Below are 15,153 nucleotides of genomic sequence, written 5' to 3'. Positions count from 1 at the left end.
CCCACCGCTGGGCCGTGGGGCAGTTCAAAGCCGAGGTTTGGAGGGCCTCAGTGCGCTTCAAAAATGAAAAAACAAACAGGAATGGCATTTGCATGGGAAAACGGCAGCGCTTTCCAGTAACCCGCTGCTCAGCGGAAACGAAAGAGCAGCCCAGTTCCCCAGAGCGGCCGCGAGCCGGGCCCAACCTCGGCCCTGCACACGGGGCCCGCAGGGCGACGGGGGCGAGGGGAAGCACCCCTGGGTGCGGGCGCTTGCGCTGGGGAAGCTGGAGCACCCGCGGGTGCTCGGGAGAGTGCGAGGTGCCGGTTTGCCAGGGCAGCCGGGCAGGGGTGCGGGCGGGCTCCCGGCCCTGGCGCTGCTCCTCCCGCCGCGTCTTGCACCGCCGAACCTCAGAGCCTGGTCAGGATCAAGGTTGGCTGCAAATCTTTGCAGCATTTGGGGTCACTTTTAATTACGTTACAGCCGAGCAAGGCAGGAGGGGGAATTCCAGCGCTTTTTGAGAAACATCCCTCCAGAGAGGCGCTGCACTGAGCACCTTGCGGGGGGGGGACGCAGCGCGCTGGAAGGGGCGCGGAAACCCCAGGAGGAGCCGCACGGCGCAGACCAGCGGCTCGTCAGCCCCGCATCCGGCCGAGCAAACGCTCGCGTGTCGTGCAGTTTGCTGCACTCCGCTCTGTCAGGGCTGAGCTCGGGAGCGGAGCGTGGGTCCATCTGTTTCCTCCGCTCCGCTGAGCGTCAGCTCGGGGCCGTTCAGCTCCCCGAGAGATGCAGGCGGAGGAGGCAGATCCAGCTATCAGGCTTCTCCAGAGAAACAGCTCAATCCACCGGTCCCAACAGCGGCTGCTGTTCCTGCAACGCAGCAAGGCTCAGCCTTCCCCTCGGAAGGAGTTTGCAAGTGTTTGCGTGGGGAAAGGGGGGACAGGCTCTTTGGGAGCACTAGCCTAAGTCAGGAAACAAAACCCAGTCCTAGCAAGGATGGTTTCGGCACAGGACCGAGATAAGGAAGAAATGCAGCACAGAAGGAAACAGCCAGAGCCACATTGGGGCCAGGCCCCATCTGCACCCGCGGGGAGGCAGGATGCAGGCGGCACCGCTCCTACCCCAGCTGCGTCCTCCTGCCGGGGCTCTTCGCAGCCCGGGGTGACGTTCAGAAAGCTCAAGGTGGAGGATGGAAAGCAGAAAAGAGCCAACGTCTGCTTGAGTTGAAGCTAAGCAGCGCTTTCTGCAGACCTCAGCCAAGACGCAGCAGCAATGCCATTGGTGGGAAGACGGAGTTATTTGGGGAATGCTGGACTCCGCACCATGCGAACGGCAGGGGAGGAGGTTGGTTTTAATTTAACAGGCCATGTTTACTCTTCCCCTCTCACCTTTGGACTGTCTGAAATCTGCAGCGTAAGCTCTGGGAGGAGGAAGGGGCCGCGGCGCTCCCCCCGGCGCCCGCGGGGCCGGCGCGGACCCCCCGCCCGCGCGGCAGCGCCCGCCCGGCCCCGGCACGGCAGCCTCCCACGTCGCGGCCCGGGGTCGGCGCTTTCTCACGCGTAGGAAAACAGGCGGATGCCAGGCCTCTAAAATACTGAGCTTTAATTCTGTAAACTTGCAAAGAGAGACCCGTGAGCGGAGCCGAGGCAAAGGCGGCCCCGGGGCAGGCGAGAGGCGGGGGCGCGGGCTCCGGGCCAGGGAAGATGCCCGGGGGACGGAGGCGCTGGAGCCGAGCGTCATCCCAGGACTCCCGCGGGCGGCAGTGCCCGGCCGCTTCAGCCCCTCTGCGTCCGGTCCGAGCAGCAGGTCGTGAGCTGTGTAACCAAATAAGCGGTGTCTCGCACCGCTCCCTCGCCCCAGGAGCGTCCTGCCCTCCCTGCCAGCGCGGGGTGCGCGCAGGCAGCGTGCCGGAGGTGACCGCAGCCGCTGGAGCAAGGCTGGACACCAAAGGAGAAGTGAGGTATTGCAGGTCTAAGGTTTGCACCCAGGGTCCTCTCCAGCTCCTACGAAGCACATGTAACAGTGTCTGCTGGCTGAAGCATCTTAGGCATCTGCTCTTTAGAGAGTGGGTTTAATCTGCTATTTGCCAGTGGTAGAAAGAAATATTTGCACTACATGCACAGCAGTAGGAGAAAACCTCAGCCAGGATTTTGGGCTGGGAGTTTATGAAGTCCCCTGTTACCACCTTCACTTGGTCCCGAACCCTGGAGCTGACGCGGGGATCAGCAGCTCCCTGGTTATGCGCAGAAGGAGCATGTTGGAGACCAAAGGAAAGACCCGGATCAGGGGAAACCCCGGGGGCACAGGGAGCTCCCGCTGCTCCGCGGCTGAACGGGGCCAGCGCGAGGCGACACGCCGGGCTGGGCAAAGCCTGACGGAGGGACCTGAACCAGACTCGGTGCAGGAAACGCCGGAGATGGGAGAGCAACGCGGCAGGCGGGCCATGAACGGGGCCGCGGCGAGCCGCTGCGGCTTGGGAGAGCCCGGGGCGCGTAGGGGCCCACGCGCGAGGGACGCTGCAGGCTCACCCGCACCACGGGACCAGAAAACCTGGCGAAAACAGACCTGCGCAGGAGGAACCCGGTTGCAAAGCACCCCCTGCTTCCCTCTGACGCCGGAGAGGGCAGCGGCCGGGCTGGAAGGGGCCGAGCGGGGCTCCCGGCGCCCGGCCACCGGCGGGTTCCTCGGGGCCCGCTGCCCGCACCCCTCGTGCCGCCCCGGCGCCGGCCGCCTCACGCCAAGGCGCAGCAGCTCGATCTCTTCTTCTGCGACTCGACGTAGCGGTGGATCTGGAAGCGGGGCTCGCCCGGCCGCTGCGCCGCTCGCTGCTTGAGCTCCCTGGGGCAGGCGGCGGGGCCGCGTCAGCCCCCCGCAGCCGCCCGGGAGCCGGAGCTGCCGGGGGCAGCGATGCCGCTCTCCCGCTTACTCACTTGGCAACGGCCAGAAACGCCAGCTCCACGTTCATGCCCGTCTTGGCGCTCGTCTCCAGGAAGGGCACCCCGTACTCCTGCCGGGGCGGCACGGCACCGTCAGCGCCCACGGGAGCCGCGCGGGGGGGGACGGGGTCCCGTCCGCCCTGCGCGGTGCAGCCGAGGCTGCCGCCGGGCCAGGCGCGGGCGCGCGGGATGGGCACCGACAGCCGGGCACAGCTCACCCTGGCCAGCGAGGCGCCGTCCTCCATCCTGACAGCCCTCTCGCCGCTCATGTCGGCCTGCCGACGGCAGGGGGAAAGCGTCACTGCTCGGCACCGGCACCTGGGGACGCCCAGGGACACCCGGCAGCCCGGCGGCACTGGGCGCACGGAGGGCGTCCAGGAACAGGGAGACCCCTGGAACATCCGTGCCCAGGGGAGAATCCAGGGTCCTGCTGGGGATCCGGGACCCAGTGGCATCCAGAGCACCTGGGGGCATCCAGGACCTCCGGGGAGAACCTGGGGCCTGGGATGCATCTGGTACCCAACTGAGTACAGGGGACCTGGGGACATCCAGGGCCTGGAGGGGGGCATCAAGGACCCTTTGGGCATCCAGGACCAGGGCAGAATCCAGCAGCCGGGGACATCCCATAGCATCCGGACGCAGGGAGAGTGCAGCACCCAGGGGCACCTCGCCTTCGTGCTGCCTACCACCAGCAGCTGGAGACACCAGCCTCCCTGGCCCCCCAAACCTCTGGGGCACGTCTGGGCCTGGTGAGCCCAAAAAGCAGCACAAGCAGATGCGGGCGAAGGCTGGGTGCACCCGAGCCCTGTCACCCGGCGGGCGCGGGGACGGGGCAGGGACGGTGTGGCACACCGCGGGGTGAAGGAGGGGGCCCGGGCGCCGCACGCACCTTATTGCCCAGCAGCATGATGACCACGTCCCGCTGGGCGTACTCGTGGATCTCCGTGAGCCAGGCCTGCCGGGGGAGGCCGGGCTGCGTCGGGGCGAGCGGCACCCGGCCGGCCCTCCCCTCTCAGCCTTCCTAATGCCCCCAGGACCGGGGAAAGGGGGCTTTTGCGTGGAAACTGTTGCAGAATCACAGTCCAAATAATTTAAATTCATCCTGAACTATGTTTTCCCCCTCCAGGCATTGACAATGTCCCGCAACAAAACTCGTGCAGTTGTAGGCGCCCGGCCCGCTGCCCCGGGGACGAGCTCTGGGCTGGCAGGGTCTGGAAGAGGCACCTGGTGCACATGTGCAGAACAGGCCTAAAACTGACCCGAGCGCCCCGAAAAGCCACGTGGGGAACAGAGGTCCCTGAGCCCCGGTGAGAAAGGCGCTGCCAGCCCGCGCAGGGCGCCGGGAGAGCGCCGGGTACTCACGCGGATGTTGTCGAAGGAGAGCTTGCTGGTGATGTCGTAGAGCAGGAGCAAGGCTGGAAGGGCAGAGAGGCAGCGGGAATTGCCATGGGGAAAAGCTCCGGCGGGTCCCGCCGGCCCCTGACCCACCTTGGGCGTCTCTGTAGTAGGCGTGGGTGACGCTGCGGAAGCGCTCCTGTCCCGCCGTGTCCCAGATCTGCCGAGGCACGGCCCCGGAGGGGGGTGAGGGGCAGCACCCCGCTCCCCGGGGACGAGGCTGGTTTCGGGGCAGCTCTGCTACAAATAGCCTGCCCGCTCCCCAACTCACCTGCAGCTTCACTTTCACGCCGTCCACGGCCACCACTTTGTTCTGCGGAAGAGGAGGATACGGCGCCCGTCAGCGGGAAGCGCGGCCCGGGCTCCCGCGGCCCTGCCCTCGCCCGCCGGGGCCGCTTGGCTGGGCTGGTTTGCATCAGCTAGATGCAACCCTGTGTTTTTACGATGTTTGCCCAGCATAAAGCTCGCCTGGGCCCTTGCTGGGTGTTCGGAGGAACCCGTAGCTTTTTTTTCCAGCCTGGGCACTTGGTGAACACACCAACAGAAGCGCTGAAGCCGAGCGGGTAACGCCGCAGGATTTCTGCTTCTCGCTGCCCACGGACAAGCCGGAGGCACCCGAGGAGCTGGGGGCAGGCAGCCCGTGGGAGGCAGCTTTGAGCATCGGCAAGCGAGAAAAGCTCCCCACTCCGTTTGCCTTTTGCTGGAAAACCAGCATGTCCAGCACTGGCGGCAGGGACCTGCCCCCACGATAACACACCCAGTACGAGGCTCTTGCATGAGCCGGGAGAGGCGGCAGAGCCCAGACCAGCACAGAAGCCCCCACCTCTCCGCACGGAGACCTCCAGACCATGCCTGCGCCGAAGGGACTAACAGCTGCACTAAAAGTTTTGGCCACTTTCAGCAATTTAAGGCCTTCAGATGCTGAGAGGTGCCTTGGTGATGCCCACGGGAGATGCGGGTTGTCCAGCTCACGTTCCCTCTCCCTTGCCTGTCCCTGGCAGCCTTGGAACGAGCTGCTCCTCGCAAGCGCAGCTGCAAGTGCTGCAACATGGGGCTGCGAGAAGCAGGCACCTCCATACAGCACTTAACGGAGAAATCCCTGTGGTTACGGGAACGCCGGGCGGTTTGTCCCCCGCGCATCGGGGCCATCCGATCCCGCAGCCGGGCTGGGGACGCAAAAATGCATTGGGCATCGGCAAGGTCCGGGCATCAGCGGGGAACGCAGTTATCTGAGAAGGGTTGAGCAACCGCTGCGCCAAACTGCGAAACCCAGGGACTTCCCTCCGACGGGCGGTGAAGAGAGAAGCACGGGCTGCTCAAGGGGGATTTTAAATAACGCTGCTTGGAGGGACTGTTCTGGAAAGAGACTTGTATAAATAATCTGGTTGTCTGGAATGATTTGAAAGAGAAATTCAGCTCATGTGAAACTTAAGGGTTAGCTCAGGAAATGGGCTGAATGAGACAAAAAGGTGTCTTAGGATACTCTGGAAATTACCTCCTGTGAGAAAGAGGTAAGTTGAATTACGGAACATTTGCACTAAGCAGGGCGGGTATGGACAAGCTCAAAACGCTCCCGAGGCCGCCGACGTTGGGCTGATGGGAACCGGCAGTTTTTCCTTCCTTCATGAATTTACTGGAAGGACAAGCTACGGGTCCTCTCCGAAACGAACCCCCCTCGCGCTGCCCCCGAGCCCCCGCTGCACCGCTCCCCTCGCTCAGCCCCCAATCCCTCCCCACAAGCAACGGCGGCAGCAGAGGTGGCCAGAAACCCCGCACAGCTGCAGCGCAGGCTCGAAAGGCAGCGCCGTCCCCCGCCGCCAGCGTTCAGCGCGTGTCGGCCAGCCCGCGGCTAGCGCGCTGCCCGGGGACGGATCCCCCTCGAGGGCGCTGAGCCTGCTGAACCGCTCGAGTCATTTCTGATGCAAACTTCCTGTTAGAAGCCAACTGGTTTAACCGATATATCCCCCAGAGAGACAGTGCAGCCAAAATTTGGTAAACAGAGCACCGCAGCGGGGTTTAAGGGGGATTTTACGACCTTAGCAAGGCTGTAAAGCAGCTTCCCGCTCAGGCGGGTAGGATACGCTAAGCCGAGGCGTTCGGCCAGTGTCAAGGAGAGGGGTGAATGCCGAGGAGAGCGGCCGGCAGCTGTTACGCTCCGGGGTCGGAGTTTCGTCCTCGCAGCCGTGTGGCCGGTGGCACGTCCCCGCCGGCAGCGCGGCACCGAGCCATCTGGGCTGCCCGCGCCACCAGGTCGCTGGGGGCCCGAGGCTGGGAACACCCCCGGGAGCCGCGGCGGTCTCACCCGGAAATCTATGCCCACGGTGGCTATGAACATCCCGGAGAGGAAGGCCCCGTCCTTGAACCGCGTCAGGAAGCAGGTCTTGCCCACGCCCGAGTCTCCCAGTAACATCACCTGCAAGGCGGGCGCAGGGCACCGGTGTCGGCAGACGGTGGGACGGCGAGGGCGGTGCTGAGGCACCCTGGTGTCCCCCTGGCAACTCCCCGTCCACCCCGCCGGGCCCGGGGAGCCCCCCGGGAGCTGGCCCCACTGCGAGGTGGTCGGGAGCCCAGAGGGATGCAGGCAAGCAGCCAGCCAAGAGGGAAGAGGAGAAGTTTGCAGCAACCGGAGAGGGAGAAAGAGCAAAAAGAAAAGGAGAAGGTGGGGAGGGCAAGAGGGGAGGAAGGTCCTGCAGCAGACAGGAGATGTCTCCTGACCCTGGGGGCGGCAGTGCAGAGAAGCTGCAGGTTCCAGCTTTCTGCTGCATGTCCCCATCAGGATGCTTTGCACAGCCCCAGTGGCCCCAGGCCAGGAAATCCAGGAGATTTCCTGGAGAGCCGGACCTACGTCCCCAGCCACGTCACACCAACCTCCGCACGGCCGTCGCCCAGCCCGGGGCGACTGGCACGCTGGCCTGGCCTGGCCGCTGCGTGAGCAAATCCCACTGCCTCCGGGGCTCCTGCCCTGTCCCTCGCCCGGGCCCTGCCTGTGGCAGACACCAAAGCAAACACAGTGCGTTTTCCACTCCTGCAAAGCAAACAGGCCTCACCCGGGCTGCCCGGCTCCCGCGGTACCTGCGCGGCGAGCCCCGTGCATCCTCGGCACAGACCAGCAAGGATGCACAGAAAGTGCCCCGCTGCCAGCACAAAGCTTGGGGCCTGAAAATGCTCTTGCTCTGGGCAAATTCCCCTGGTTGGTCCGATGCATCCCCGTGGCACTACTGCCCAGGCCGGGCTGCTGGCGAGGACTGGCAACAGCACTCACTTTTGCTTCCAGCTCGCTCAAGATCAAGCTGGCAACAGTTTTCTTCTTAAACCTAAGACTTTACCTTCACTGCCATCCCTTGAAAGGAGCCAGGGGGAAGAGGATGGAGACATGAGAGTCGAAAGAATAAAAGCAGCTAGAAAAGCCGAAAGCACCCGGGACCGCTTTGGCAAGTGGTTCAGGGAGGTGGTGGGAAGTCTCGCAGCAAACGCTGCCGGCGGTGGGTCAGGCTGGGTCCCGCGCGTCCTAAGGACCTTGAGGACGAGCGGTCCTGCGGCTCCACACCTCCCTGCCTGGAGGGCAGAGGGGGCCGCGGGGGGTGTGTGGGGCCCCGGGCCGGCTCGGCTCGGCTTGACAGCACGTGCGCTCCCGGCCTGGACGCCAGTGGTGCCCTTGGGGTGGCACCAGAGGGGTGCGTCCCCCCTCAGCTGGTGGGAGACTCATCCTCTGTGCCAGGGGAAGGGGATACGGGCTGGTCTTCCTGGGGTGGGGGGGTCCCAATACCCCTTGAGCTGAGACCCAAGACCTCCTACTTCTGCAGCTGGACCCCCAAGGTAGGAACCCCCATGCCCACCTCTGCCAGGGCAGGGACCCCCATCCCCATCTCCCCTGGAGCAAGGATCCCACCTTACCCAGGGCAAGGATCCCCCCCTCCCCCGGCGCAGGGGTCAACCCATCCCCACATCTCCCGCAGCAAGGACCCCCACCCTCGTTTCCCCTGGAGCAAGGGCCCCTCTGCAACCCCCTGGAGCTCCCCTGGCTGGGGCCGAGCTGCAGCCTCCCTCCGGAGGGGCTGTGGGGCTCCATCCCCGCTCCCCCACACCCCCCGCACCCCGCAGGCCCGGGGCGGGGGGATCCCACGATGCATCCCACCTTGCCGGCCAGCTCGTAGTCCTGCGGCAGCGACGGGGCGCGGCGGGGAGGGCCTGGCGGGGCGGCCCGGGGGCCCGGCGCGGGGGGGCCGGGGCTCGCCGGCGCGGCCCCGCTCCCCGCCGGTGCGGCCCCGCTCCCCGCCGCGGGGGCCCCGCCGGGGCCGCTCATGGTGCAGCGGAGCGGAGTCGCGGAGTGCCGGCGGGAACCGCGGCCCCACCCGGCCCGCCTTCCTCCTCCCTCCGCCCTCCTCCTCCTCCTCCTCCTCGGCCAAGGCGGCCGGCGCCCCGGTGCTGCTACCCCGCCGCGGGGGTGAGGAGGAGGAGGCCGAGCCTGCGAAGCTCCCCCCCGCACCCCGGCAGCCCCCCGCCGGGGACCGCCGGGGCCTTTGCTCCGCGGCGGGGTGGCCCCGGCGTCCCACCGCCCCGGCGGGCGAAGGGCGCGTAGCTGCCCCGTGGCCAGGCGGGAGCCCTGGCGCGTCCCTCTGGGCTCGGGGGAGCGGAGGACCCCGCTGCCGCCCGGGGTGCAGGCCGAGCCCCCGCGCTACAGACCCCCCCCCCCGGGCGCCGCGGGGAGACGGGGCGCCCTGCAAGCGGGCACGCGCTCGCACCACTCGCCCCCCGTCATCCCGCGCCGGAGGCTTTGCGCCGTGAAATGCCAGCCGAGCTGGGCCCCGCGGCGGGGCTGGCGCTGGGGCGCAGGGAAGCGCGAAACAAGAAGCGTCGGCTGCCGTTAGCCGGAAGCCGAAAGCTGAGGCGGGCTGATTCTCCGGGCGCCTGCAAGTGAGCTGGGGCACCCGTGGTCGCCCGCCTCCGCTCGGCCCGGCTCGCGCTGGGGGCGACGCTCACCCGCCCCCTCCGCACCCCGCGCATGCCCAGGGACCCCCCGGCGGTGCCCCAGGCCTCGGCCCGCGAAATCCCACCCGGTGCATGGCTCGCCCGTGCAGGGGGCCGCGGCATCGCCGGCAGGAGCCTGGGGCCCCCTCCGCCCAATCTGCCCCGGGGGCGCCAGCCCGTCGCCCTGACGCGTCCCAGTGCAGCGGGGCCACCGCTGCTCGCCCCCGCCGCTGTGCCAGCCTGGACCTTCCCATGCCCCTCCGGAGGTGCAGAAACTGGAACCTGTATTTCCAGTCCTGTCTCTGTGCCGCAGATGGAGCCGGGGAATTTATAGTGTATATAGTCACGCTCTGGCCAGGAAACGGCCCGGAGCTGAGGGCTGGATGCAGGCTGGGCCCCAGGAAGCAGCCGAGCTCTCCTGCAGGGCGCTGAGCGGGCAGGGGGGAGGCTCACGCAGCCGCTGGGGGGCAAGGCGGCCTCGCTTCGTCTCGGCACCCAAACGGCAGAGCCCCATCGCAGGGCCGGGCGAGGGGACGCGCCGGAGCTGGAGCCTGCCGTTTCCATCCGCCCTTTGCGAGTGCCCCGTCTCGCTCTCCAACGCGAACACATCGGAGGCAGATCCGGACCATCCTCCCACGCCCGCTGTTTCCAAGGGCTCATTCACCTTCCAACAGCCAAGTGCTCCCGGCCACACCAGCCCGGAGGTGACCTCCAATGGCAATTCCTACACTATTTTTCCTGCAGCACCACATCAAACTTCCCCACTGTTTGGCACTTAGCCCCACTTACCCAAGGAAAACCACTCCCCCAACCTGGGCAAGGTCAGCTAGACTCGGCTCTTACTGTAAATCCGATGCCCACGGTGGCTGAGAAGGAGCCTGGAATAAACTTGCCCTGGTCAAACTGGACGAGCAGAGACGTCTTCCCCACTCCGCTGTCTCCAACCAGGATGGTCTGCAAGGAACCAAGGAGAGGGGTGTTAGGGCACAAGGGAGCCAGGACGCCTGGTGAGGGGCTCTCTGCTGCACGCAGAGGCGCCCCGGTGCCTCCCCAGCACCGGGGGCGGGAGGGGGCGGCTCGGCCCCGGCCTGCCGCCGGCCCGTGACTCATCCCTGGCACCGCTGCGTGTCCCTGCTCGGGAGCAGATTGTCACCTTAGGCTGCCGGCTGCCTGTGCAGGGGCCAGATGGCTCGTCCGGGTGCACCCCGTCCTTCGCCATCACCTTTGCTCCTGCCGCCAGCCCGGGCACGACGCCTGGAGCAAGGCGACCCGGCAGTCGCAGGGCCCCTCGCCTCTCTGTCCCTCCGCGGCTGCTGCAGAGCCCGGCCGCCCTCCCGCAGGGAGCCGAACGTCCGGGGACACGCGGCCAAATAAACGCGCAGCTGGCGGGCGCCTCGGCGAGATGCGCAGCGGCCCGCGCACGTGCGGAGGCAGCCACCTGCCGCCGGATCTGCTCCCGGGAATTCACCCGCTCCTCCTAACCAGGCGGCAGGCTTTTTTCCAGGTCGCTGGCACGCTGAGCGCAGCCAGGAGCGCCTGCGTGGGCTCGGCGGCCCGGGGCTCGCAGCAGCACCGCACTGCTTTTTTCGGCAGTAGAGACCGTTCCCAGGTAAGATGCCGTGTGCTGCAGCGAAAGCAGCTGCGACCCGCGGCGCTCTCATCGGGAGCAGTTAATGCAGAAAAGGGCATTAATTATGGAGGGGGGAAACTAGCTGGAACGAGCACCGGAAAGCCTCCAGGGCCCAGGATTTACAGAGAACTTGTGTAAAAGGGCGACTCTCCTATCAATAATTTAATTGGGATTTATAGCAGAGATAACTCATGAATTGCTTTGCTACTTAACAATAATAGTAAATTTGGCCTGAAACAGCCGAGAGAGAAGCTGCAGCTCTGCCCGGAGCCACGCACCCGGGGCCTCCACAGCGGGGAAGAGGCAGGTGAGGATGCTGCCGCCCCACAGACTGCTCAGGGGCAGTAACCCTAACACCTCAGTCACAACTTCTCGCAGGGTCGGAGGAGACATAGCACAGTGGAAACCACAGAGCCCTCCTGGCTACAAAATAAAATAATAAATAAATAAACAACCCTCACTCGCTGGAATGGATGTGGCCAAATGGCCATCGAAACCTCTGGCTGGGCATGCCTGGGTCACGGCAGGAAAAGGACTCCCAGCTACGAAGCTCCGTGTCTGTCCTGCGTCTCTCTTGCACGCACCCCCCTCCACGAGACGAGCAGCACATCCTTTCCCCAGGCGTTTTCGCTGGGGTTTGCTTCTGCCTGGAAAGCTCCAGCGTTAGGAGGCTCCTTCCAGTGGTTATTCCCCACGTGGAGCGGTGCTTTGCCAGCGTGCACACACACATGCACATGCGCGCACACGTGCGTGCATAGCTGTGCAGCACGCTCCGTGCCTGGCCCTGGCACGGTGTTTGTGCACCCCCTGGTCTGGAGGGAAACCCAGCCCAGGCAATGCAAAGTGTGTGGTGACAGCCCCAAAGCACTGTTCTTGGTCCCCACCACGGTCAGAGAATCAGAGCAGTTTCTGTTTCCAGTTGAAGGAAATGATTCTTTGTATCCCCCCAAAACCCTGCTTCATTAAAATATGCTTGGGACTGAAATGGAGACACATGTGCAGTAGTTTGAGGCTGAGAAAGCCATCACTGTGCACCACATAGCGGGGAGTAACTTCGTGGCAGACCCGTCTGCCAGCTCTAGGTTAGCGAAACAGCAAATATCCCTTCCCGACACTGCGACCGGGGGCTTTAGCTAATTCGGATCTAGACAAACAAAATCACCGCTGGCTCGGCACGGGCTGCAGAGATGAGGCAGAGCGACGGGGTGGCAAGGGTGAAGCATCCGCCTGCCCTGAACTGCCAGCTCGTGAGCAAAGAACAGGAAGATATTAGCCCTAACGCGGCTGGAGACGAGTGGCTTTGCACGGCTGTCAGGGCAGCTCAGGGAGGCGATCGCAGCGTTTCCACCGCCAGCCAAGCGGCAGGAGATCGGAGGTACTGCGTGTGCGTGGGGGGGGGGGTAGGTCACATTTCTAGTTCATTTTTGAGCTTTGGCAAGTGGTGGCTGGCTCAGAGATGAAATTTAGGAAATCATGAATCTAGCTGAAATTCAGCTAGGAGTCTGAGAGGGTAAAGTCCTAGGAGGGGAGTGCAGGCAGGGCACAGGTCACCCTCCATTTGCTGGTCTCCAAGAACTGCTGAGGCCCCAGACCCAGACATTTGCCCCCAGGGCAGTAGGATTCATTGCAGAATTGTGGAAATTGCATACGTGCTCCTAAACACGCCTGCCTACAGGGCTCAGCCAAGGCGCCGCACTCAGGGATTTCTCACAGCAAAGCCACAGCCACCTTTTGGCCCCTCACAGTCCTGCTCTCCTGCTCCCTCGGGAGCGTTTTCCCCAGACCTATTTTTATCTGCTCTATATGCACAACTGGGCTCTCCCTCCCCTTCTCCCAAACCACTCCCCAGGGCCGCTCGGGTGCTGCCTTGACCATTCCTGTGTCCCGGCAAGATCTTGGTGCTGACCCAGCAGCCCAGGCACCATCTCGCCGTGCCCAAGCTTGCCATGTCCAGCTTGTTCCGGCTAAACAGATCCAAACTTCCAACAGGAGGAAAAAAAGATTTAACAAAGGGTTAAATCGCCTGAAAACAGAACTTGTCATTTTGTACCAAGTGAAATTTTTCTGGAACTGCCCAGAGCAAACTTCTGTTAGTCTAATTTTGATTTGCTCCTGGCTGGTTTCCCCTCTGGGCCTGGGTTTAGCCACTAACTAGGAATCACTTAACCTTTGCCTCCCCATTAAGCTCCCTCCGGGTTTCTCAGCAGGTCTGAAATGTGATTCCTCAGTCAGAAGCAAGGTCTGGTGAGTTATCTGCTGCCTCCTGCCTCGTGTCCCTGGAGTGAGAGCAAGCTTGTTTCTGCATGAAAAGCCCTCCCAGAAACAGCAGCAAAATACCAAGGGAAATGGCAGAGAACATAGGGCTGGGATGGTTATATGCCTGAGTAGCTATTCTGCCCAGAAACGCATTCCCACCAATGTCGTTCCTTAACTGCAGCTCATTGATGGTGAAGAGAGAGTTAAGACTGTAAAGAATCAAAGTTTCTTTAGTCATCCCTGGAGATGTCCTCTCTATCTAGCGTACAAAGGAAATACAAGTTGCTAGTAATTGCTGTTTCTCTGCTAATCAAGGGCTGGGCACGTTGCCCTGGGTGGACTGGGGCTGTTCCCGAGAGCAGGGGAATCGCAGGGTGAGAAATAGACTGGGATTTGCAAAAAGAGCGATTCAGTCATCCCCATCCCCTGCCCTTGCCCTCGCGCTCCCTGCTTTCGCCCCTGCTCCCCAGGGGCGTTCGTCCCTGCACAGTCACACTCGAGACTGCAGCAAGGCGGTGTCGGGACAGCCAGAAGGACCGCTGGGTGGATCCGGCAGAGATCAGCGCCTCCGGCACGTCTCTGGGAGTTGCAGGGATGGATGTCTGCTCGCAGAGAGCCTCCAGGCTGCGGCTGCGGCGCCCAGGCTCTCCTGAGCCACCCGGGACAGCGGCAGCCCGCAGCCGCCCTCGGCGCGACGTTGAGTTTACGAAACGCGGTCCGAGGGACCCTGCAGAAGAGGGGGTTTCGGGGGGGGCAGGGACGAACGCCGCTATTTCCCGGAAGGGAGGTCCCGGCTCCTTGGGCCGGCGCCGGCGAGCGCAGCCCCGGGCGCAGCCGGCCCGAGCCCCGGGCCCTCCCGGCCCCGCAGCGGCTGGAAGTCGGCAGCGGGCTGCGCCGCGGCGCCGGTCCCTCTGCAGCCCTCCCGGGTCCGCGATCACGCCCGGTCCTGCCGGCCGCCTCCGCCGCCGTTATCCGGCGCGGCGCCGAGCCCGAGCCCTGCGGGGGCCGGGGAACCGGGCCCGGGGTGGGGGCAGCCCCGGGCTCCCCGCGCGGAGCAGGATCGGCTCCGCCGGGACAAGAGGGGCCACGGGCGGCCCCCACGCGCGAACGGGGGAGTTAGCGGGGAAGTTCCGCGGAGCGGCCGCCGCTCGGCTCCTACCTTGTGCAGCAGAGCCTCGTCGTAGCCGGGCGCCGCCGGGCCGCCGCGGGCCTCCATGGCCGGGGCGCGGGGGCCGCCTCCGCCCGCCGGGAGGGCGGCCCGGCGCCCGCAGCACCGCGGACAGCGCCCGGCGCCGCCGCCCCGCCGCTCGCAGCGCTCCCCGGCGCGGCGGGGGGCGGGCAGGGACGGGGCGGGGGGCGGGGGGCCGTCCTGCCGGGGGGCGGGCAGGGACGGGGCGGGGGGCCGTCCTGCCGGGGGGCGGGGGCAGTCCTGCCGGGGGCGGGCAGGGGCGGGGGGGGTGGTCCTGCCGAGGGGCGGGCAGGTGCATGGGGGGGGCCGTCCTGCCAGGGGGCGGGCAGGGGAGGACAGGGGCTGGGGGGCCCGTCCTGCCGGGGGGCGGGGGGCAGCGAGCAGCGCTGGAGCAGGAGGCAGTGACGCCCCCCCCCCCCCCCCCCCGCCCACGCTCTCCGCGGCGGGGCCCAAGGCGCACGGCTCGCTGCTGCTCCGGGGCTCCGGTGGGTCCAGTGAGCAGCAGCCGCCCCTCTGCGAAGGCAAAGCCAGCAGCGGCTTCTGCACAGCTGTGCCGTCCCTTTGCAGCCCTCTGCACCGCGTCCCCCCACCCCGTATCTTTCTCCTCTGTGCCCCGCCAGCCCGGGCCGGCACAGTCGGGCTGCAGCTGTAAAGGGTCCCCGCGTGGCTCTGCAAAGAGCTCCCAGCTTGGCTGGGCAACCAACGCCCTGCTCAAGGGCACACGGATCCCTCCCTACTTACAGCCAAGATCGCGCTTCTTTCTTCCACTGCTGAAGTTATCAATAAACCACGGCCAGGCT

At 65.5% G+C, this 15,153-nt stretch overlaps 1 protein-coding gene across 4 annotated transcripts; it reads right to left on the bottom strand.

Moving 5' to 3' along the window:
- Positions 1-1,564: 1,564 nt before the first annotated feature.
- On the bottom strand, positions 1,565-8,529 carry RAB37 (RAB37, member RAS oncogene family). Of its 4 annotated transcripts, none has more exons than XM_062591991.1 (9): positions 8,446-8,529; positions 6,613-6,723; positions 4,582-4,623; positions 4,404-4,470; positions 4,278-4,330; positions 3,805-3,870; positions 3,134-3,190; positions 2,910-2,986; positions 1,565-2,817 (listed from the first exon to the last, which is right to left on the bottom strand). In XM_062591991.1, exons 2-9 carry the CDS (start codon positions 6,718-6,720, stop codon positions 2,712-2,714), a joined length of 576 nt encoding a protein of 191 aa, XP_062447975.1. In that variant the 5' UTR covers positions 6,721-6,723; positions 8,446-8,529; the 3' UTR covers positions 1,565-2,711. The 4 variants fall into 4 exon arrangements, with proteins under 4 accessions (XP_062447975.1, XP_062447974.1, XP_062447972.1 ...); XM_062591990.1 differs by lacking the exon at positions 8,446-8,529 and adding an exon at positions 7,179-7,565; XM_062591988.1 differs by lacking the exon at positions 8,446-8,529 and adding an exon at positions 7,026-7,076.
- Between the last annotated feature and the right edge of the window lie 6,624 nt (positions 8,530-15,153).

Source organism: Rhea pennata, chromosome 19 (assembly GCF_028389875.1).
Source record: "Rhea pennata isolate bPtePen1 chromosome 19, bPtePen1.pri, whole genome shotgun sequence".
NCBI lineage: Eukaryota > Metazoa > Chordata > Aves > Rheiformes > Rheidae > Rhea > Rhea pennata.
Note: the sequence above shows the minus strand (reverse complement) of the source record. Positions and strands in the feature narration are given on the sequence as shown.

Bases quoted from the DNA above. Each gene is read 5' to 3' on its own strand.
- RAB37 (XM_062591987.1), bottom strand. From the start codon at position 7,083: ATGGGGACATGCAGCAGAAAGCTGGAACCTGCAGCTTCTCTGCACTGC. The intron at 3,871-4,277 runs GTGAGTACCCGG...CTCCCCCGGCAG, and splicing joins TCTCCTTCGACAACATCCGC to GCCTGGCTCACGGAGATCCA. The intron at 3,191-3,804 runs GTGCGTGCGGCG...TGCCGTCGGCAG, and splicing joins TCATGCTGCTGGGCAATAAG to GCCGACATGAGCGGCGAGAG.